General features: G+C 38.5%; 1 protein-coding gene and 1 pseudogene across 2 annotated transcripts; both read left to right on the plus strand.

Annotated features, from left to right (window-relative positions):
* The first annotated feature begins 93 nt into the window (after positions 1-93).
* Positions 94-13,868, plus strand: LOC104588084 (maltose excess protein 1, chloroplastic-like). The gene is made up of 9 exons (XM_010245904.3): positions 94-322; positions 431-607; positions 682-972; positions 1,077-1,166; positions 4,841-4,942; positions 5,027-5,145; positions 12,410-12,472; positions 12,580-12,641; positions 13,449-13,868. Exons 1-9 carry the CDS (start codon positions 131-133, stop codon positions 13,529-13,531), a joined length of 1,179 nt encoding a protein of 392 aa, XP_010244206.1. The 5' UTR covers positions 94-130; the 3' UTR covers positions 13,532-13,868.
* Positions 13,869-15,102: 1,234 nt separating this feature from the next.
* LOC104588086 (aspartic proteinase CDR1 pseudogene) lies at positions 15,103-16,747 on the plus strand (annotated as a pseudogene). Its single transcript, XR_016081311.1, has one exon. The product of XR_016081311.1 is annotated as an aspartic proteinase CDR1 pseudogene (transcript).
* The last annotated feature ends 2,330 nt before the right edge of the window (positions 16,748-19,077 follow it).

Here is a 19,077-nt window from a genome sequence, read left to right on the forward strand (position 1 = left end):
AGCGTCGATGATTTCTTCCACGTGTCTCATCGAGATTCATCTCTCTGACAGCCCAATCTCTGTACTGTAACTACCTCTACCATAGAACAGTATTAAGTAGCGCTCTTGAACTAGCCTCCCTCTGACACCAATGGCGAGGTCTCTCCTGGCCTCCAACTACCACTTAACTGCCAATTCCCTGCTCTTCAAGCCTCTCTTCTTCCCTCTCTCTTCTCCCCAAAACCCCAAGACTCCGAGAGTTTTCTTCTTTAATACATCCCTTCATCACCGATTCAAACCGTGTCTCGCCTTAGATTCGGACGTCCCTTACTCCAGAAGCCAGGTAACTGCGAGTAATGACAGTTAAAGTGACCGTTAATGGCAGTTATTTGTTCTCTTCTTCTCTTGCTTTAAATAACTCGAACTGAAGTTTCTGGTTTTGCTTTCTCAGGAGCCTGGCAAGCGTCTTGGGAGAAGTAAGAGCTTCGAGGATTGGGATTGGTGGACGGCAAAGTTCGCCGGAGCGTCAAATGTGCCGTTTCTGTTGCTACAGCTGCCTCAGATCACTCTCAATGCTCAGAATCTCTTGGCGGGAAATAAGTCTGCGCTTTTAGCTGTTCCATGGCTGGTAAGTGATTTGGTATTTGTGAAATTGAGGTTTTGATGATGAGAGTGTAACGAAGAAAGCGTTTTGGAATGCAGGGAATGTTCACTTGTTTGCTTGGGAATTTATCTCTGCTTTCGTATTTTGCGAAGAAGAGGGAGACAGAGGCGATTGTGGTTCAGACATTGGGAGTTGTCTCAGCCTATGTGGTGTTCGTTCAGCTCGCCATGGCGGAAGCGATGCCTCTGTCATATTTTACGGTGACTTCGGTTGTCGTGGGTGCTGGTCTCGTTCTTAATTTTATGAATTATTTTAACTTCCTTAATGGTGGAATCTGGCAGTTCTGGGAAGATTTTATTACTGTTGGTGGGCTTTCTGCACTTCCCCAGGTGAGTTCCAAATGCTTCTTCAGTTTGTTGATAATCTTTTCGTTATTGTCAATTGAAGTTCTTTGGATTTTGATGGAGTTGTGTTTCATAAAATGAGGATGCAGGTTATCTGGTCGACATTTGTTCCCTTCATTCCGAATAGTATTTTGCCTGGGGCGGTTGCTTTTGTTATGGCTGTTTTGGCTGTAGTTATGGTAAGCTTCATATTCACCCCTTCTTTATTGTTCTGCTTTTAGTTATGTTTGGTTTGATCAATTGTAACTGTACAAATTTTATCTTCCATGCTTAATGGGCATTAAGGGAAAAAACATCACCAATCCCGGATCATATGGCGGTGTTTGGTACAGTGGCGGTTTCTACTTGAAACGCTGCCACATCAGTGCCAAATTGGCATTTTGGGTTTAAGCATCAATTTTCTGTTTGATTGAGACTGTCTTGAGTTAAAACAGTCATAAAATGTTTCTACTAGAAACATACACCAAGGGGTGTTGGAGGAAACATCAAATGACCTGGCTTCAGTTGGCAACTAGGCATCAGCTGCCCATTTGAAGAAACAGTACAATGACCTGGCTTTAGTTGGCATCCTACATGGAAGTGTAGAGATATACTCTGGTGCATCGCATACTAGAAAAGATGCATATACACTATCGAATTCGAATACCCATAACCCTACCTCTAAAACAATGTTTATTTTTTGTTCTATGCTTCTAGAACCATTAGATCTGCATCTAGATATTAATCCATGTGTAATGATGATCCAATTATCAGAAAGCAATTTGTTTTTAACGGCAAATAACAGATTACTATCCTATACTTTGGGGGTAGTGATACTTAGCCCCCTGAACTTTCATTTACAACAAAGATCCCCCTGAACTTTCAAGTCCAATACTTTGCTCCTTCCATTAGTATTCCGTCAGTTAACTTCAAAAAAGATTCTCATTTGAATGTCATGTGCTTGTAAACATTTCTAAATCCTCAAACTACTCTTTCCTTAATTTATATGACCATTTTTTTCCTTTCTCTTACATACTTGTGTAAACCCTTTACTTATGTTTCTTTCTTCTCTTTCTCATCCAAAGTGAATAAAGAAGAGATATCGTGCTTTGCCCTGCCCATTTTTGTCATATTGAATGAAATGTAATCCTTTCACCAATATTAATATAAAAAAAAAGCATTTTAGTCTGATATATTCCATCAAAACAGTTAACAGAGAGCGGGCAAAGTGCTGAAGTCTGAAAGTTCGAGGGAATTTTGTATCAAATGAAAGTTTGGGGGGCTAAGTGTCACTACCCCTGAAGTACAGGATGGCAATCTGTAATTTACCCTTTTTTAAATTTGAGCATTGGATGAGAGTCGGTATAGCAGGGTGGTGTCACATTGAATATAAACATTTCATTTAATGCCTAGTCTGCACAAGTACCAACCAAACAAGTTTCCATTGCCTCTCTAAATGTTTGAGGTTAAATGACAATGGTATCAAACACAACCAACGCCTATACTTTCTTGGTTCTAATTTTATCTGGACAAGGTGAAATAAATTATGGTAATATTGTTCTAGTAAATATGCGTATGTATGCATTTCTGGATATTAGTTCCAGAATGAAATGTCACATGATACTTAGTAACATACTTTGAGAACGAAATATTTAATTCTCCTTAGTTGCACATATTTTTGAGCAAGAAGCTCATGCCTGTACTCATATTGGTGGTTCTAAGGAATGTTGTTGACTTATTGGTGATCTGTAGCTGTGGATATATGACATATTATTGTTACCTTTGGTTTTTTATTGTGAATTAGTAATTATTTCTCCACTCTTTGGAAGATGGAGGCGGTGGAAGTTTCTTTATAGAAACTGATGAAGTAGAAGAAAATTTACAGTTTTGTAACTCTTGACATGATTGCTGGAATGAGTAGCATAAACAAAGCATCTTAGTTACTATTGAAGATTGTCTTTTAAACAGATATAAAATAGGCAATAGTTTTGAATCCTTTATTTCCACATATGGTGTATGCCGAAGAAACATTATGATTTATCTGTCTTGTCTTTATGCCTGAAAGCTCCATCTTCTGGCCTATAGCTTGGATAAGGTTTCTTCTCTTTATTGAAGATATTTTCCTCACAAAATTCATTAGCTCCCAGGATTCCCCGCAATTGTTACCTGAATAACGTCATGACATTGTTTTCAAGCTTTTTCCTTGGATCATTGACTTCTGGAGAAGGAATTGTCAGACCTCTTTATATCTTTCTTTTTGCATTTGTGATCCCCTAATTGAGTTACTTGAAGTGCTACACTTATTTTCTGCACTATGTTTGTTCTGTGCATCAAGCCTAGTCTTTTTCAGGATTGTGAAATTCCAGTTGTCAGAAGCTCCAAGGAACTGGAGACTTTAATAGGGGTGTTTCCTTTGGAACATTATTTTTTTAACTGTGTTCTGTCTGGTCTGAATGCTTGACAGAGGACTAAGGCTTTAGACTATTTTTAATTGGTAATTGGCCTAGAAAATATATACCTAGGGCTTGGTTAAACCTGATCACCTCAGATGATTTGACTTGCAAACTATGGTAGTTTTTTTCCCATCAATAATGCCAATTCTGAGTATGTTCATTGGATGTTGGATACCAAGGGATCTGAGAGTTTGAATTTCAAATTTTCTTTTTCTTTTCTTTTGTGGAAGTTTTATCTGGAAAAGACTCTGCAATGTCATTGAATAGCTTTATTGAATCATCTTAGGGCTCAAGTTCTTTACCTTTTGGAGAGCCCATGAGTTTGAACCTGAGAGATTTTGCAAGAGCAAGACTCGTTATCTTTTGAAACCCAGCTTGGGGGTAGCTGTAGGAACACTAGGAGATGGAGCTCAAAAGGAAGGATATTTCTTGGTAAGTGGTGTCCATTTCAAGATTTGAGACATAGGTTTGGGGTTTTGCTTAAATCTGTTGTTTTACCACTTCATTTTTTAGGGTAAGCTTGGTCTCAGGAAGGCCTCATACCTGGACTAAGATAATGTATATGATTTTTTTTTTTCTTTTCACTTGAAATGTTGTTCTCCAACCCACTTTTCTTTTTTTCTTTCCCCAAAGTCCTCACTGTGGTTAAAATAGTTTTCTATTGTTTTTTCCTTGATTTGTGTTGTTCTTATAAACTACATGATAGTAGCTGAGGTTATTGGGCTTTAACTTAGGTCAATATACTGGAATAATTTGATTCACACAACCTTGTTGGCAGAATGAGCTAATAACTATTTGTGTGTTAAAAAATTTATTTTTACCTAAAAATTTTTCCTAAATTAGTACATAATATGTTTATAAATGTGAAAGCAAACTTATTGAATATCTATCTATAATGATTATTCTTTGCAACATGTTACATCTGGACCACAAATTACATTTACAATTATTTTCAGAAGATGAGAGGCACTGTATTTAAAAGGGAACAATAATGTGGAAAAGGATTCTCCATTGCACTGAAGCCATACATGTCATTGATACATGCCAAAATTTAGAGCTCACCATCTGATTTATCTGCATGCAACCCCATCTCCTAACTGGATCTTGCATGGTGAGAGAAGTATCGCAGAAGGATGTATCTTATCATCCTCTGATCTGATCATTTCTTACCTATGAAACATATTTGGTGGGACCCTTCAAATAGTAAATCCAAATTTCCTTCCTATTTTTCATGGTCATAGGCTTTTTGGCAAAGGTAGAGGAGGAAATCTACAAGTACCAGTGCACTATTTAGATATTTCAATTAGCAGGAATTAATTTCTGAAATTGTGTCAACTTTAATCCTTGGCTATCATTTTTATTTGGTTTGTAAAAATTTTATGCAGTCTTCCTTCTAACCTTAGAGTTCCTAAGACTTTCAGGCACGGATTGGAAAGCTTCCAGAGAAGGGCATAAAATTTGTTGGATCCATATCTGGATGGACGGCAACACTACTCTTCATGTGGATGCCAATTACGCAAATGGTATTTAATGATTATTCCTGTTTCAATATATCAATCAATTGCATTATTTTGGAATCTGAAAATAACCAGGAATCTTATTTGCAGTGGACAAATTTACTTAATCCGGATAACATCAAAGGTTTATCAGCTGTCTCAATGTTGCTTGCTATGATTGGAAATGGTCTTATGATTCCACGTGCGCTCTTTATTCGTGATTTCATGTGGTAATTCTTCTTCTTCTCAAAACTACTGTTCTGTTGTCTAATTTCACTAAATATTAGTTCTATGTTACTATTCTTGAAGTGGTCTTGAATAATTTATGCTTCTTTTGTCAATATTGACATGGAAATTTGAGCTTAACAATAAAGTAATAAAGAAAAAGAATAGTATTTACTACTTTTGTCATTTTGTTAGGGTTATGGATTTTTCATTATTGGCTTTGTAACTTATCTGCCTCATTGGTTGTCCTTAGAGACGCAGCTTGGATCAAGCTGATCAACTGAACCCTATTTTCTGCTAGGTTGAGTTATGTCAGTTATGAAATTTTACTATTGGATATAGTATTTAGTTGTGCTAGGGTTGAGATGTCAGGTATCCTGTCCCAACAGGAAACAGGTTTTTGTATGACCTGTTCATGTTAAACACAAAAGTAAGAGATAATTGGCTTGATGCTGAGAAACTTGTTTTGGGCAGAGAGCCAGAGAGAACTGCAGGTTTAACCTCACTAAACTCACTCTGTTCTAAATGTTCTAATTCTTACTTGGCTAACCAACACAGTCCATCTAGGCTTCATTGGTTGGACCAAACAACCTGGTTCCTCTTTGTGCTTACTTGGGTGGATTGAGTATTCAGATTTTTGGTTTGCTCTTATTTATCCAAACTGGACCAAGTTGTACACCTTGAACATTAATCTGATTTTGTCAGTATTGGTATTATCTAAACCTAAACTGTCCTGTCACAATTTTGAACTAAGAGCTCTTGGGAATAGATTTTTCCTATATAATGATTATTAGAAAATTGTGGTTGGATCCCTACTGAACCAAAACAGAGTAGGGCATAGAGAGAAGAAAGAAAGGAGCACAGAAGAGAAAAAAGTACAAGTATATCTCATTAAATTGGCTAGATCTATACTTATAAATATCTCATTAAATGAATCAAAAGTACAAGTATATCCCTGTTAATGAAATTAAAATAGTTCATAATCTACCCCATACAAGTAATAAGCAAAGACACATAATCCCCTGATGTAAATAAGAATAAATCAACGTAAACAACAGCAGAACATAATAATAAACCTCTCAAGACCTACCAAAGTTTTGCTTGTTAACTAGTCTGGATTGGAAAAGCCTTGTGTTTAAAAATGTTGCTCCATTTTGTCAGGAACATGAACAAGAGTTATGCTTTAAGTTGTATTCTGTATTTTTCATGGTCAGATAATTGGTGATGCTATTACTATCATGCTATGTATAGGTATTGTCAGACCAATACTACTGTTATCCAGAAGAGAAGAAGGAAGAAAGGAAGAGAGAAGAGAGAAGAGAGAAGAAATAAAGAGATTTGGAGTCACCAAAGAGATGTTGGCGGCACCAGCTTTTTATTATTTATACTAGGGCAACACAACTTAAAATAAAAGGTGCTGAAAGTACCAAAGTACCCCTGCGGTACTAAACTTACAGAATAATAACCTTTCAACACTCCCCCTCAAGTTGGGACATAGATATCAATCATGCCCAACTTGCCACATAAATCATAATGTCGCAAGTGATGTAACCCTTTTGTGAAGATGTCTGCAAGTTGGTCTTCAGAACTGGCATAGGGAGTACACACTTCCCTTGTGACAACCTTTTCTCTGATGAAATGCTTGTCAACTTCGATATGCGTAGTTCTATCATGCAGTACAGGATTAGCAACGATGTTTATGGCTGCTTTGTTATCACAGTAAAGAGTCATAGGTCCATCAACTTGAAAGCCCAACTCACTCAACAAATTTTTTAGCCACATAATTTTAGCCACTCCATGAGACATTGCCCGATATTCAGCTTTAGCACTAGACCTAGCTACCATATTCTGCTTTTTGCTTCTCCAGGTGACTAGGTTTCCTCCTATAAAGGTACAATAGCCACTGGTTGACTTTTTTTCATTCAAGGATCCTACCCAATCTATATCGGTATACACATCAACTTTCAAATGCCCGTGCTTTTGAAACAACAAGCCTGCACCTGGGAACTTCTTAAGATATCTAAGAACTCTTTTTCTTGCTTCAAGGTGGGTAGTCTTAGGGGCATGCATGAACTGGCTAAGAACACCCACTGCATAAGCAATGTCTGGTCGAGTCATAGAAAGATATAGCAGTCTTCCTACAAGTCTCTGAAATTGTTTCACATCCTCAATGGGTTCACCTTGACAGTCTCCTAATTCGTGGTTAGGATCAATAGGGGAATCAACAGGCTTCACTCCCAATTTTCTTGTATCCTGGAGTAGATCTAGGACATACTTTCTTTGGGAAATGAAGATACCCTTTTGTGAGCGGGCCACTTCAATCCCAAGGAAGTACCTTAGAGGACCTAGATCCTTTACTTCAAACTGGGTAGCAAGGAAACTCTTCAACTTTTGAATTTCATCATTTCAATCACCAGTGATAACTATATCATCAACATATACTATCAGTGCTGCAATTTTTCCTTCCCTTCTTTTCACAAACAGTGTGTGATCAGATTGACACTGCTTGTGCCCTCTTTGCTGAACTGCTACATGGAACCTACTGAACCAGGCTCTCGGTAATTGTTTCAGGCCATATAATGATTTTTTTAACCTGCACACTTTCTGTTCATTACCTTGAACCCGGAAACGAGGGGATTGCACCATGTATACTTCCTCTTCAAGGTCACCATTTAAGAATGCATTCTTGATGTCAAGTTGATGAAGGTCCCAGTCAAGATTAGCAGCTAAGGAGAAAATAACTCTAATGGAGTTCATTTTAGCAACGGGTGCAAAAATTTCTGCATAATCCACTCCATACACTTGTGTAAACCCCTTTGCCATTAAACGAGCTTTATACTGCTCCACTGTGCCATCAACCCTAGTTTTACTGTGAAAACCCATTTACACCCAACTGGTTCCTTCTCCTTAGGAAGATCTACAAGTTCCCATGCACCATTTTTATGTAAAGCATTAATCTCTTCCTTCATAGCATCTGTTCATTCAAGTATCAAAAGAGCTTCTGCTACATTCTTAGGAATATGAACATTGTCAATGGAAGAGAGAAAGGCCCGAAAGGAAGGTGAAATGTTCTCATAGGAAACAAAATGGGGCATGAGGTGTTTAGTGGTACAAGACCTAACACCTTTCCGGTGAGCAATAGGAAGGTTAAGGTCATCAGCAATAGAGGTATCAATGGCAATAGGGTCAGGAACATCAATGGGAACCAAGTACCTGGTTGGGAAGGATCCACCCCCAGAGAGTTTGATGGCATTGGTGGTACAACTTCTGGATGCTCCACAATTCTTGAACTTGGCTGGCCTTTGTGATGTTGAAAGAAAACACGAAAGGGAGGAGGATCAGGAAGAGGAGTTAGCTGAACTAATTTCTCCTCATTTCTACACTTCCTCTGAGGAGAAATAGGGAAGCAAGGCTCACTCTCAAAGAAAGAGACATCCATAGAAACATAATATCTCCGAGAGACAGGATCAAAGCATTGGTGCCCCTTTTTAGTGAGGGAGTACCCCAAGAAAGTGCAAGGAATAGCACGAGGATCCAATTTCCCATGGGTGGGTGCCAGATTTTGAACAAAGCAACGACAACCAAACACACGAGGAGGAATAGAAAGAAAATGATCCTTAGGTAAAAGAAGTTGATGTGGGGCTTTGCACTCTAACTAGCGAGAGGGCATACAATTAATGAAATAGGTAGCACAAAGGACAGCCTCAAGCCAAAAACGTTTCAGGACCTTCATATGAATGAGTAAACCCCTGGCCACTTCAAGAAGGTGTCGGCTCCTTCTTTCAGCAACACCATTTTGTTGTGGTGTTCGGGCACATGAGCTACGGTGAAGTGATGCATGTGAAGCAAAGAATTCCGCGAGATCATTATGAAAATATTCTTTGGCATTATTGGATTAGAAAATTTGGATCTCAGTTTGAAATTGGGTGAAGATCATTCAGTGGAAATCTTGGATAATTTTTGGTACTTCATCCTTGGTTCGCATGGGATATATCCATGTGTATCTGGAGTAATCATCAATAAAGGTAATAAAATATTTGTAACCACTCTCGGACGGTAAAGTAATAGGGCCCCAAACATCAGAATGAATAATATGGAAAGGAAATTCAGATTTATTATTCTTTGAAGAAAAATGAGTTCTACAATGCTTACTCAATTGACAAGTTTGACATGTAAACTGTGACACTAACACTGACTTAAATAACTTTGGAAACACCAAATTTAAAAATTCGAAAGACAAATGACTGAGATGATCGTGCCATAAATAGACTTGACTCGTACTAGACTGACTCTTAGACTCTGTGACTGTAAGACCAGCCTTATTCTCCAGCATGTAGAGTCCATCCACCATACGTCCTCTTCCAATTGTCTTCCCCGAGGCCAAATCCTGGAGTACACAATAAGAAGGGAAAAATGTTACTAAGCAGTTTAAAGAATTAGTGATACTACTAATAGAGAACAAATTAATAGGGAATTTTGGAACATGTAAGACATTAGTCAAGGTGAGGCCAAAGGGAAGAGAAATGGTTCCTTGACCAGCTATGGTAGAATATGAACCATCAGCTAGTTTCACATTGTCTCTTCCGGAGAGGAGGTGGTAGGTTTGGAAATAAGTGGACTTACCAGTTATATGCTTTGACGCTCTAGAATCAATTATCCAAGGAGAGTCAGGGGAATGAGACGATACATGGAAAGGTGTGGCAAAGTTACCTGATGTAAACACAAATGAAGTTGAAGGAGGAGGAGAATCCATCTGAAGAATTGCTCTACCATAGAGTTCTAAATGGTCACGGAAGGAATTAATAATATCCTTCCTCGGGTCAGAACCAGAAGTGTGTGTCTAAGTCATAGTAGTAGTGGGGGGCTGATTCTCCTGAGAAGCCATATTTGCTGTGGTGAACTTTCTTGGACCTTTCTGTCCTGACTTCTTATTCAGATCTGAACCTTGCTTCTTGCTTAATTCCTGGGCCCATTGTGGCTTCCTATGAAGATCCCAGCATGCTTCACGGGTGTGTCGGGGTTTCTAGCAATGGGTGTACCATAGTTTGTCTTTGTCTTCCACCCTTTTTTGAAGGCCCTCCTTCTTAAAAAAATTTTCCTAGTAACATTCCCTTTTGCTGCCAACACAATTGCATCCCCTCCAGAGCTGTTCATTAAATTTCTTCTACTTTCTTCCGACTATACTAATGCATAAACCTCCTGGACAGATGGAAGATCCTTGCTGCCTAGGATCTGGACTCTGATGGATTCGTACACTGGATTCAAGCCATGGAGAAATGCATACACTCTTTGTTGGGAAACAAGCTTCTTGTATGCTTTTGCATCTTCATCACACTTCCGGTCTACACTCTGATAGTGATCTAACTCCTTTCAGACGGAGGTCAAATCTGAATAGTATGTAGAAAGGTTCCTCTCCCCCTGTTTACAAGTGGATGATTGTGTCTGTAACTGATAGATTTTTGCATAGTGACACAGTTCAGAATAGGTCAATTTTGCCTGCTCCCAAATCTCATAAGCCGTTTCAGTCCACATAAAGTTCCTTCTCACCTGAGGTTGCATAGACACCGAAAGCCAGGAACATAACCATGCTGTTTTCCTGGTTCCATCTGTCATACTCAGCACTCCCGGAATTCGGTTCTTAAATTCTCCCATTTATATACCCTATCTTTCCCCTTGCAGTAATGTATAACTTGATCCCCCTCGACCATTCTAAATAATTCAAGCCATCCAAGGGTATAACAGCCATAGGGAAGGATAAATCTATACCCCCACTTATTCTGTTCTGCATTGAGGAGACTCTAGATGTGGTAGAGTCTCACCACTCATAATCACAACTTCAGGTTACACTCCAAGTGAACACAAAAAGCCCAAAAAGAAACAGCCGAACACCCCAATAAAACTCTTTGCACCAGGGAATTAGAGACAACCACTCCCCTCCTTTCCCCCCTTTTAAATCTCAGTTCTTCAAACAAAATCGGCTGCTGTTACAGAACTCACTGGTCATCACTGGCCTACCATAAATCAGGTATGGCTGTTGTCGCAGTATGTACAGGTCCTCTCTTGACCTACAAATCAAGTGTGGCTGCTGTCGCAGCATATACAGGTCATCCCCTGACCTACAAATTCATCAGAAGGCTGCTGTCGCAGCATACAAAGGTCATCACTGACCTACAATCTGTTACAGGGATCAGCTGATCCCACAAAAAAGGAAAGAAGAGGGTGCTGCTCACCTCACATTAACTAACTGAACCTATTACAGGTTCTATTCTGGCACACGACCAGAAAAAATAAAAAAGGAGAAAGGGAGAGAGAGTACTTTAGATCTGAATCTGGATCTGGATCTTTAATAAATCTCACTGTAGCTGGCGAAGGAAGAAGACAGAAAAGGTTTGGTCGATCTCTTCTTTCATATCTGACAGTCCCGCTTTGATACCATGTTATCCAGAAGAGAAGAAGAAAGGAAGAGAGAAGAAAGAAAGAGATTTGGAGTCACCAAAGAGATGCTGGTGGCGCCAGCTTTTTATTATTTATACTAGGGCGACACAACTTAAAATAAAAGGTGCTGAAAGTACCAAAGTACCCCTGTGGTACTAAACTTGCAAATAATTGCAAATAATAACCTTTCAACAACAACTATTATTAGGTCTATAATTTTCTGAGACAGTTTTGTCTAATTGCTAGGCAAATTTAAGAGAAGTGTGAAAGGAGCAATACAAAATATTTCTAAAAGGAAGCAAATTTATTGATTTATGTTCTACATGAACATTAAATTGGAAATTTTTCCTTCTCCCTGTTGGTGTCATATGTTAAAGCTTATATTTCTTTCGTCTGTAAAATTATAAAATCAAAATGCTGCTCTGCATTTTCTACAACTAGTTAATTTAGATAGATGTAAGTTGAGGTTTCTCATTTTCTTTTTCTGTACATGTATGCTAAACATTATTATGAAGTGAAAATTTGTATCCTCTACTCTGAAAGTTTTATATTGAAAAATTGCTCTTTATTTTCTAGAATACAGGTGATTTGGGTTAAGTGAATTGTGTTTGTAACTTCGTATCTAATAGAGTTCCTTGATTTTTAGTAGAATTGGTCCTTTGGTCTTAGTACCAGGGTTTAGATTACGGTATTTATGGAAAACCAGATGATTGGAAAGACATTGATACATCTAAAGAGTTGTCTTTGACTCGTGTTGTTAGTTTTGTTTGTATGCCATTGGCACTATTTTGTTGATTGAATCATGTTTAGAATGTTTTATTTTGCTATCTACAGGTTCACTGGTTCAGCATGGGCATCTATCCTTTATGGATGGGGGAACCTTGTATGCTTGTACTGGTGGGTTCTCCTTTATAACAAGTTCCTTCTGAAGCAGTAATTCTGTTTAATAAAGTTGGCCTTCACTATTATCTTGGGATCTTAAAAATGTGCTTTCTATGTTTCAGTTTCAACAGCATTAGTAGGGAATTCTTCTTGGCAGCAACACTTGGACTATATGGTTGGATAGGTACTTCCTCTACTTATTGTATCTTGGTAGAATTTCTATTTCGGCCCTGTTCACTTTTTGGGAAATTACTTACCCAGGTAAATGCACTCACTTCCCAGGTAAATAATAAAATGACCGTTTTAATCATAAAAATTCATTATCAAAAGGGGCAATTTTGTCCCATACAAGTATTGGCAACTTTCCCCTCAGGTGGGAAAGTTACTAACCCACCTAGGAGATGGGTACCCAGGGAAAATAAAATTTCCATGGGCCCCAAATAAATCTGAAAAAAGAAAATGGGTATCTTGGTCAATGGGAACCAAAATCCCATTGACCAACTTCCCCCCTCTCAAAATCCAAAAAACGAACAGGCCCTTAAGGTTGTAGTTGCCATGATTTTAGAATATAGAGAGATAGGTTGTCATCACTTTCACCAAGTGTTCTCCTTAGTGTTGATCTGGTCTATGGGATCTCATAAATGATAAATGACCTGAACACTCTATCCTATCCTTCTGGGTTTATGCGATTTATTGTAATTTTAAGAGATTGATCAGGTGCTTAGTATCATGAAATTTGCTACATTTTTGACTTATGATCTGCTTAGTGTGAGACACCACCTGGGTGCTGGGTGTCTCCTAAAAACTACATTTGGCATGCCATTTGCACGAAAAGAGAATGGTTAGTTATTGTTATTCACATGGGTTCAAAATTCTAATTATTTATAAAGGCATAGGTTTGTTGATTCACATGAAATCGGTAGCATGCAGTCATTTGCACGAAAGCTTGAGATTAAAAGGAAAGAGTGTTGGGTTGCTTTGTTGTGTACAGGAACTGCTCTATGGAGAGACACCAAAGTCTATGGCTTCAACTCACCATTGAGATCTCTGAAGGAGTTGGTATTTGGAAGTTAAGTGCTCCTTTTAGTGCTGCCAAAGCTAGCAATACATTTCTTTATCAGAGGTCAATTTATTCTAGTGTTGGAAACATAATTTGGTTGTATTCTTCTCCAACACACCCCAGTGAAAACAGTGCCTTCCCACGGAGAGACCAACGCTTGTCCTCAGACAGTAACTGCAGTATTGCTAGATTCACTATTCGTTAGGTTTGATATTGGCACAATGTCTTCAGAACTGATGCAATTCTTGAAGGCAGCTTATAACAATTTGTTTCCTTTTGTACTTTGAGAGTGGGGCTCTTAAGCAAGTTGCCAGAAGTTTTTAATGAAGTAATAATAAGCTTGTTACAGTAGTGTTGTTGTCATGAAGGCATGTTGTGGGTACTTGGTTGGACAGTAGGAAAATTTCTAGGAAGTTTCTAACTTCTAATTTAATGCATATAAAAAGGTTAAGAACTAAGTTAGGTTAGCCCAGCATTACTTCTGGGTCAGGCTGGGCTGTGCTGGTCGAGCCTTTGCCGGCCCGTTGCTACAGCCCACAGGATCTCAATGGTTATGATGAAATTTATATGGTTAATTGGAAGTACTTAGACATAATAAATTTTATGATTGGTTATGTCCTTTTAGTTGATGGGTTGGCCTAAGAATTATCAGAAAGCCATCAACTAAAAGGGAATACATCTGAACCGTCCGTTTAGTTAACCATCTAATCTTATATGTCAGATGGAAATACTACACATTTGTGAACATGAATGCTGGATGCCTGGAATTTTTTCGGAGGCAGCCCATCTAGTGGACGGCTTAAATTGTTAGGGATCCACATAAGAAACCACTTTCTTCTGTTTCTTAGGCTATAAAGTTGGTACAATGTTTAGGTTAAAAAGTAGAAACTTTACATAATCTAAAGGGGTGGTTGTGCACTGCATATAGTTTTGATTTTGAAAATATTTGAAGTGGTTGCCACATCAGCAAAATTATATCGCTTTTGCTGATGAGTGATGAGGCAGTTGTTTTTGTTTGAAAAAACAAAACCATACACATTACCAAATATCTCCTAAAATGTCATAATATGGTTTTCCCCTTGAGGGAAAACTCTTGAAGTGACTCCACAGAACTTTCCCTCTTCTTTTTAATTTCTATCAGACCAAACACCCCCTAAAATGCCAATGTGTTTCTTCCCTTAAGCTATATGTAAAGTTCTCAAGTAACTTCATAGAATTCTTTAAGAAGTTTTTCTCAACACTCTGTTTTCCCAATTTTCTATCAATCCAAATATAGCCTTAATTTCTAGCTGTTGGGATGAAAGAACATACTTTAATTAAAGAGCCCACCTGGTCAACTTGGTGGGTTGACCTCAGACCGAGTCAACCCGAACGAACTTTCTCACCTTAATGGTTTTAACAACTTGGGTGTGGCCAATTTCGTTAGCTACACATTCTGATCTGAAGAATCTCTCATGTCCCTATTGAATGAATATTCCTGGTTCTTTACAAATCCGGTGTAAGACTTGATAATATAAGTTCGTCGTGCAATTACCTCGCATAAATGGGTGCAAAGCATGGAACCTTCATACCACAATAAATATACACGCAGAGTAGTTACACCCTGCATGCAATTAGTGACTAGTGATCGAAGAAGAAAAGAAACCGTATGATCAGTTTATCCATTCAGTGATTAGTCTTTCCAATTCACCGCAACTTAGGAATATTACTTCTTCTTCATCAACATGGTATGGATCCTTCTCATGATCATCCTTATTCATCTACCAGAGGCTTCTCATGTCCAGGCCAAGGATGGAAGTTTCAGTGTTGAGCTCATCCACCGAGATTATTCTCCATTTTCACCTTTCTACAACGATTCAGACACCCCATTAGAGCGCCTCAGAAAATCTTTTCACCGTTCGAGATCTCGACTTGAATATTTTCGTTCCACGATCCGTTCTCTAGCTTCTGCTACCTCTTCTGCAAATAGCTTCGCATCCATGGTGACTCCGAGCAACGCTGAGTATCTCGTAAAGCTATCCATTGGCACGCCACCATTTGAGTTCTTTGCCATTGTCGACACCGGAAGCGATCTCACATGGGCCAAATGCAAGCCTCCCAATCAGGTTTATGACGCAGATGCATCCCTCTTTGATCCCCAATCCTCTTCCACTTACCATGTTCTGCCATGCTTCTCAACACCCTGCAAATTTCTAAACCCATCTTTCTGCGCTTCTGAAGAGGCCTGCCGGTACTCTTACTCTTACAGAGACAACTCTTCTACCGTCGGAACTCTTGCCGTAGAGAACCTAAGCTTCAATCCTGTTGCGCGGGGAAACATTGTCTTTGGCTGTGCAGACACTTACAGTGGAGTCTTGAGCCAAATTGGCGCTGGGTTTATTGGCCTTGGCGGTGGATCTCTGTCTCTCGTCACTCAGTTGGGCGCTTCCATAGGAGGAAAGTTCTCCTACTGTCTCGTGCCTATGCAAGAAAACAACATCAGTAGCATCCTCAGTTTCGGCAGCAGTGCCATGGCCTACAGCAGCGACACAGTCTCAACACCTTTAACACCCAAAGAGCCAAAAACGTTTTACTATCTTACACTGGAAGGCCTCAGCGTCAACAACCAGAGTTTTGATGCAGTTCAGGCTCCTGGAAATATCATCATCGATTCCGGCACAGAAAACACATATTTAAGCGTTGATCTTTACAACCAGTTAGAACTGGCGTTGTTGGATTTCGTCAATCTTACTCGGGCTGAGGACTTGACCGGAATTTATCAACTGTGCTTCGAGAGAAATGAGCCATTAATGGCTACACTTCCAGACATAGTATTTCGTTTTTCAGATGCTAAGTTGGTTTTGGGGCCGCTTAATACTTTTGTTGACGCCAATGGCCTGGTTTGCCTAGCGATACTTCCAAGCGACGATGGCTTCTCTATCTTCGGAAATGTGGCTCAGAGGAATTTCTTGGTCAGTTATGATCTTGAAGAGAGAAAGGTGTCATTTGCTAGAACCAAATGCTCCAGCAGTAGTGCAAATTTGTATTCCCACGGAGTGCATTTCTATCCCTCAATTGTTTTCCTCATATTGTCTGTGGCCTCGTTTAAGTTACTGACTTTCTAGAATCACATTCTTTCTAACTTGTAAGATGCAAAAGGAGAACCAAATTTGTGCCTATATTCCCATTCCTCATTTCATTTGGTTCAGGTTGCCATCCCATCAATAGAGATTGCCTATGGTCTTTTATCATAAGGATTTGTGGTTTTTGGTCTTTGAATAAACTAAAATCCAAATCATTCCCTTTCTCTTATCATCCAGCATCGTGGTTGGTTCAAGTTGCTACAATTAATACAGATTGTTTTGTGGTCCTTCATCCCAACAATTGTGGTTTCAATTTCTTTGAACAATTCAAAAAAGCTGAGATTAGGTCTTTCTTTATGCCTGGAAAGTCAGAAAGCTTTGTTTGGTAAAAATGCAGGAAGCTTAAAAAAAAAAAGCCTTCCATGAGCCATATAAATTAATCAACTTTCCGGTAAAGCTATCATAAGTAGCTTCTCAGAAATGGCTGGGTCAACAGAGCTCAATCACCGTAGAAGACCTCCCAAACAGGCTCTTTCTAGGATCTCTCATAACAGTTAGTTAGAACTAGAAGCTGTTTATTCTTCTTTATTCTAAGATATGTGGCTTTCATTATTTTATATTTTTTAATGAGACCAAACATGAGGCCTTCCTTTCTTGGTTGTCTGCTAAAACTGCAGTTTAATATTTTAAAATGAAAGTCTTCTTTTAATATTTAATGGTAAAATTAAATGAAAAAATACGGACATGCTCAATGCAAATTTCTGAATTTCATTGGAGAGTTATAAACATTCAAAATGTCAAAAACCCCCTATTTTATACACTAATATCACCTATGAATTGGTATCAATTCTAAATTGGCACCTACCCTAATTGTACGTTGGGCCTAAAAATTTTGACCCTGGGCTGAACTGCGTTCTCCATAAACCTTGTTGCTAATAAACTAATAATGGATTTCGTCGTCGTTAATTCGTTATATGTGCAATAATTATCATCGAACCAGATCTTGCAAAGTGCCCGTTTGACAGGGTTTGAAGCACGAAATAGCCTATAAGCTATGTTTGGCCGGAGATACCAAGTCTGTTGTCAGTCATTCATTTTGAGAGGTTATCCACTTCAGCCTCTTTCAATAGCTTATTAAGAGGGCTCCAAAACAGATGAACTAGCTTAACTGAGGATCCATATGCAAGGGCTGAAGCATTGACTGATCTTCTCTGGAGAAGTCACCGACGGAAAACTTCGGTGGAAAGCCATGTTTCTTGCTTTCAGATATTCTGGGCTTTCTGGGATTTTCATCAACCATAGCCGCTGTGTAAAAGCACACTCCCAAATGGCCACCAAAAATTGTGCTAATGTCTGAAAGAATCTCAGAGTTCTTTTTCCACTCTGCATTTCCAAGATCCAAATGAGATAATCAGATATCCTCCTTATCCATCTCTTAGGTGGATAAATTTTTCATTTCAGGAGAAAGTTTATAAAACATACTGGAACAATTTTTTCTATTTTGATATTATTTTTTAATGGATAAAAATATCATTCTGTTATTTATCGAAGAATACTAGAAATCAAAAGAATATAGATAGGTAAGTGAATTTATCCAAAATAAATATATTTACCCGAATAAGTTACAAATTTATAAACAAATGAAGCTTGAGTAATATCATGAGAATCATTTTTGTCGAGGGGATGGAGCTTCTATTGACGAATCCTTTATAATTGAACGGCAGAAACTAACGAGAACCAAACCCAGTTCGAGATTTATGACATTCAGTAATAAAAAAACTCGTAGTTTGTTTCTTCACTCTGAATTAAACCTGCCTCCATTCACGGCAATTGCAGCTTTTGAACTCTGATTTTACAAATTTGTTGGTCTTAGAACTAACCAACCAATTAACCAGACGAATCAAAGTATCCAATTCTCCAAAGTTGAATTGATTACAGCCTTTGAAAACAACTGGAGTTGGGCAAATTTGCCGTTTGTGAGGGTTTCATTGACCGAACTGCCTCGGAAAAGCTACTTAAAATTAGTTTCACCAGAAAATTGATTTTGTAACTGAAGTAAAGCATTCTTGGGCTTTTAGGGTTTTTTCATCAAATGTAGCTTCTAGGCTATATGTGAGACCCACAACCCGCTGCACAAAAGCAACTCCTAAACGGGCACTCTCTTTCACACAGGCCACATCAGTTTCTACCGAATTTGTTTTCATATGGATTTAAATCAAAGAAATTTGAGGAATTTACCAAATTGTGATGAACATTATTGGTAATTTACCGAATTATTCACAGCTTTGGCAAATTTATGAACAAATTGCTAATTTTACTTTTTTTTTTTGAAGGTTTAGCAAAAATGATGAATTATCTGTGAAAATAAATTTTGGTATTTGGTGATATGCACAACACTAATAACCCCCACGATTGCAGGAATCGAATCCGCACAACACTAATAACATACCAACTGAGCAACACCTCAGTTGGCATCCGCGAAAATGAATCAAGTCATC

This window comes from Nelumbo nucifera, chromosome 1 (genome assembly GCF_055504915.1).
Source record: "Nelumbo nucifera cultivar China Antique chromosome 1, China Antique-T2T, whole genome shotgun sequence".
In the NCBI taxonomy this organism is placed as follows: Eukaryota; Viridiplantae; Streptophyta; class Magnoliopsida; order Proteales; family Nelumbonaceae; genus Nelumbo; species Nelumbo nucifera.